Consider the following 3,121-nt stretch of genomic DNA (forward strand, 5'->3'; position numbering starts at 1 on the left):
GTATTTATATTTCTGTACAAGATGTTTAGATTGTAAAAAAGCCTATTTTTGGGTTATTAACAAAGTTTGTGTACTCAGACCAGTAATATTTCAGGTCACAAGTTTTTGCCATGGATATTTTGTGGGTCAAAAGCTGAAAAATTTGGGAACCACTGCACTTGGGACCCAATTATGGGTCATGAAGCACCTTGGATAATCTCCAGAAATCAATTTAAAGGGTAATAAAATAATTGCTGATGTAATATTTTCCCTATAATTATTACAAAAACACAAAATAAGTATAAATAAGTATTTATATTTGTGTATAAGATGTTTAGATAGTCAAAAAGCCTGTGTTTTTAGGGTTATTAACGAAGCTTGTGTACTCAGACCAGTAATATTTGAGGTCACAAGTTTTTGCCATGGATATTTTGTGGGTCAGAAAATAAAAAGTTTGGGAACCACTGCTCCAGTGGACAGCTATGTGAAGGCAAAATCTTTTGACTGTGCAGATTGTGTTCAATTACAAAAAAATGTTTACAATGATTTAGCTTCAAGTTAAAAAGTGGAACCAAATGCAAAGATGACTGCAGGCTGAATCCTGAGTCCATGTGGTCACAAAGGTCCTGGATGTATACAGATGACAACTGAGAGACCTGATATAGGTGAAAATAATGGCACAGGTTTTAGTTGTGCGTGCAACTGAGAGGACGTGAAACCTCTAATTAATCATCATTGTGTTTTATTCGATACATTAAATTGCAAATGGCTATTTAATCCGTACAAAGTTTATAAAATGCTCCTGTTGTGCAGAGTATACTGTAGGAATGCAAAAATGTGCTATATTGCAGTTTTTGAAGGGAAACTGAAAGTAGTTGTGTGTCTGCCTTTTTCATTTTTAGATTAAAGCTTACCTTTCACCAAGTTCCAGCACTGTCAAATCACAATGATGTTGTAACTTGTTTAATTGAAAATGTTTTGAAATAACTTCCAAAAAGACACCAGGATCATGTTTAGTGGTTTAAAAAGACATAGAAAAAATTAAGCTACAGGAAAATAATGTTGTTTTAAAATTAATTTAAAAAAAGTGGATAATTAGCACTGTGGCTCAGTTGGTAGAGCTGATGCCTCTCAGCCAGCCAGTCACCGGATCAAATCCTGACCTGGGGACCTTTCTGGGTAGAGTCTGTATGTTCACTCCATGCATGCGTGGGTTTTCTCCAGGTACTTCCTCCCACAGACCAAAAACATGACTGTTAGGTTAACTGGTAACTCTAGGTGAGAGTGAATGGTTGTTTGTCTCTTTGTGTGTCCCTGTGATGGACTTGTGACCTGTCCAGGGTGTACCCTGTCCCTTGCACAGTGACTGCTGGATATGGGCACCAGTGACCCCCGTGACCCTGAAAGTATGAAGCGGGTATAGATAATGAATGAACACTAAACATGGAAAGTGAAAACTTGTCATACGTCAAAACATATGGCATAACTTTTACACATTTATGTACTGTTATGAAACTTTCAGAAAACATTCAGAAGTTTTTCAGTGATTAATAGCATGAATTAGTTTCATTTACTTATTTTTGTAATCAAATAAGTAGTAATAAACCTATATTCACCCAAAGATTGAATTATTTACCTCAGAACATTTTATTTCAATATTTTGCTGAAGATATAAAGATCTGTCTTGATGAATTAAACTGATTGATTCATAGAATATAGGTTTTCCAGCTGTCAGATTGTTAAAAATGTATTTGTCTCTCTCTTCTGAGAGTAAATGACAACTTGGGGACAAATGAGTTCTGTGTAATTTTTCTTTTTGTGCCATTATTTCAACCCTCTATACCAGTGGTTCCCAAAGTTGGGGTCGGGACCCACAGTGACAGTGGGGTCCCAGAATATCAAGGTGGGGTCCTGAAAAGATTTTCTGAATTAATTACACAAAAAAATTACAACTGTCAATATTTTTTGACTTTTGTTACAAAAAAAAAAATAAAGTTAGTGTACTTAAAATGGACATAAATAGCACAATAAATATTGTTACTACGCTCTTGTTTCTTTGACGTGAAAACAATGTTCATCAACCAACAACAGCTGGGGTCTCAGGTCTCTGCTGCTGGTATTTTGTGGGTCAACAGCTGAAAAGTTTGGGAACCACTGCTCTAGACAAGAAGATATATTGTTGTTCAGGTAGGGAAATCACAAATCCATTATTCAGTATTGGAAGTAAGACCAGCTGAGTCAGCACTGACAGTGACGAACATCAACAGCATTCAATGAGGACTGTCAGGCTGATAATCAGTTGTGCAACACATGGTCAGCACAGTTCATCATTAATACCTGGCTGGACAAACCTCATCATCTGATCCACAAATCCAGTTATTTTTAGGCTAGAGTGGATCACGATTCTCCTCTCACTGATCCCATTTGCATGTGTGACTCAGCACTTGGTGCAAAACTGATGAGTCATGCAAAATGTTTTACCTTAGTGTACAATTGCGATATACATTACTTACTTACCGGGAAACTGTAAGTTTAGTTCACACAATAGCTCAAGTGTTGTCATTTAATAGTAATTCACAGCAGTTAAACGGTCCACTGATGTGTTTTTTGATGGATCCCCATAGTGGAATAATATCATAAGACAAACTTGGAAATGTGGAGGGGCTGATTCTTACTCCAACTTCTTGAACCTCTCCTTGCCAGCAGCCACGTACTGCTCCCCGCTCTGCAGGCTCTCCAGCTGCTCCACCCGGTGACCTCCCCTCGGGGTGTAGATGTTCCTCACGGCGCCGAACGGAGCGTGGACCCCGCCGGTCACCTCCCGCAGCAAAGTCTCAAAGTTGCACACCCGCTTCTCGTTGATGACAATCCGGCGAGCCTCGAAGTACGGGTCGCCGTTTCGGAACATGAAGACGTTCTTCACCACGGGCTGGGAGAGAAAGTTCGGCTTCTCCGAGCTCATCTTTTGCGCGCAAAGAACAAACAAGTAATTTAAAAAAAGAAAGAAAGAAACAAGTCAGGTGATAAAATGACAAGAAACTCAGATCACAGCTTTGTGTTCAGGCTATAAAAACGTAACGAGAGATGATCCATCCCGCTTAAACGTTTAGTGGAGGAGCGGCGGAACAACGACGCGCGCACC

The 3,121-nt window shown here is 39.0% G+C and overlaps 1 protein-coding gene across 1 annotated transcript in view; it reads right to left on the bottom strand.

Moving 5' to 3' along the window:
* LOC106521608 (doublecortin domain-containing protein 2) overlaps positions 1 to 3,121 on the bottom strand; it is a 34,914-nt gene extending 31,793 nt beyond the window's left edge. The window contains exon 1 of the mRNA XM_014014254.1: positions 2,655 to 3,121. Within this exon, the coding sequence (XP_013869708.1) occupies positions 2,655 to 2,941 (287 nt within the window). The 5' untranslated portion in view covers positions 2,942 to 3,121. The remainder of the gene's footprint in view (positions 1 to 2,654) is intronic.

The sequence above is a fragment of the Austrofundulus limnaeus genome, unplaced genomic scaffold, assembly GCF_001266775.1.
Source record: "Austrofundulus limnaeus strain Quisiro unplaced genomic scaffold, Austrofundulus_limnaeus-1.0 Scaffold112, whole genome shotgun sequence".
NCBI classification, from domain to species: Eukaryota; Metazoa; Chordata; class Actinopteri; order Cyprinodontiformes; family Rivulidae; genus Austrofundulus; species Austrofundulus limnaeus.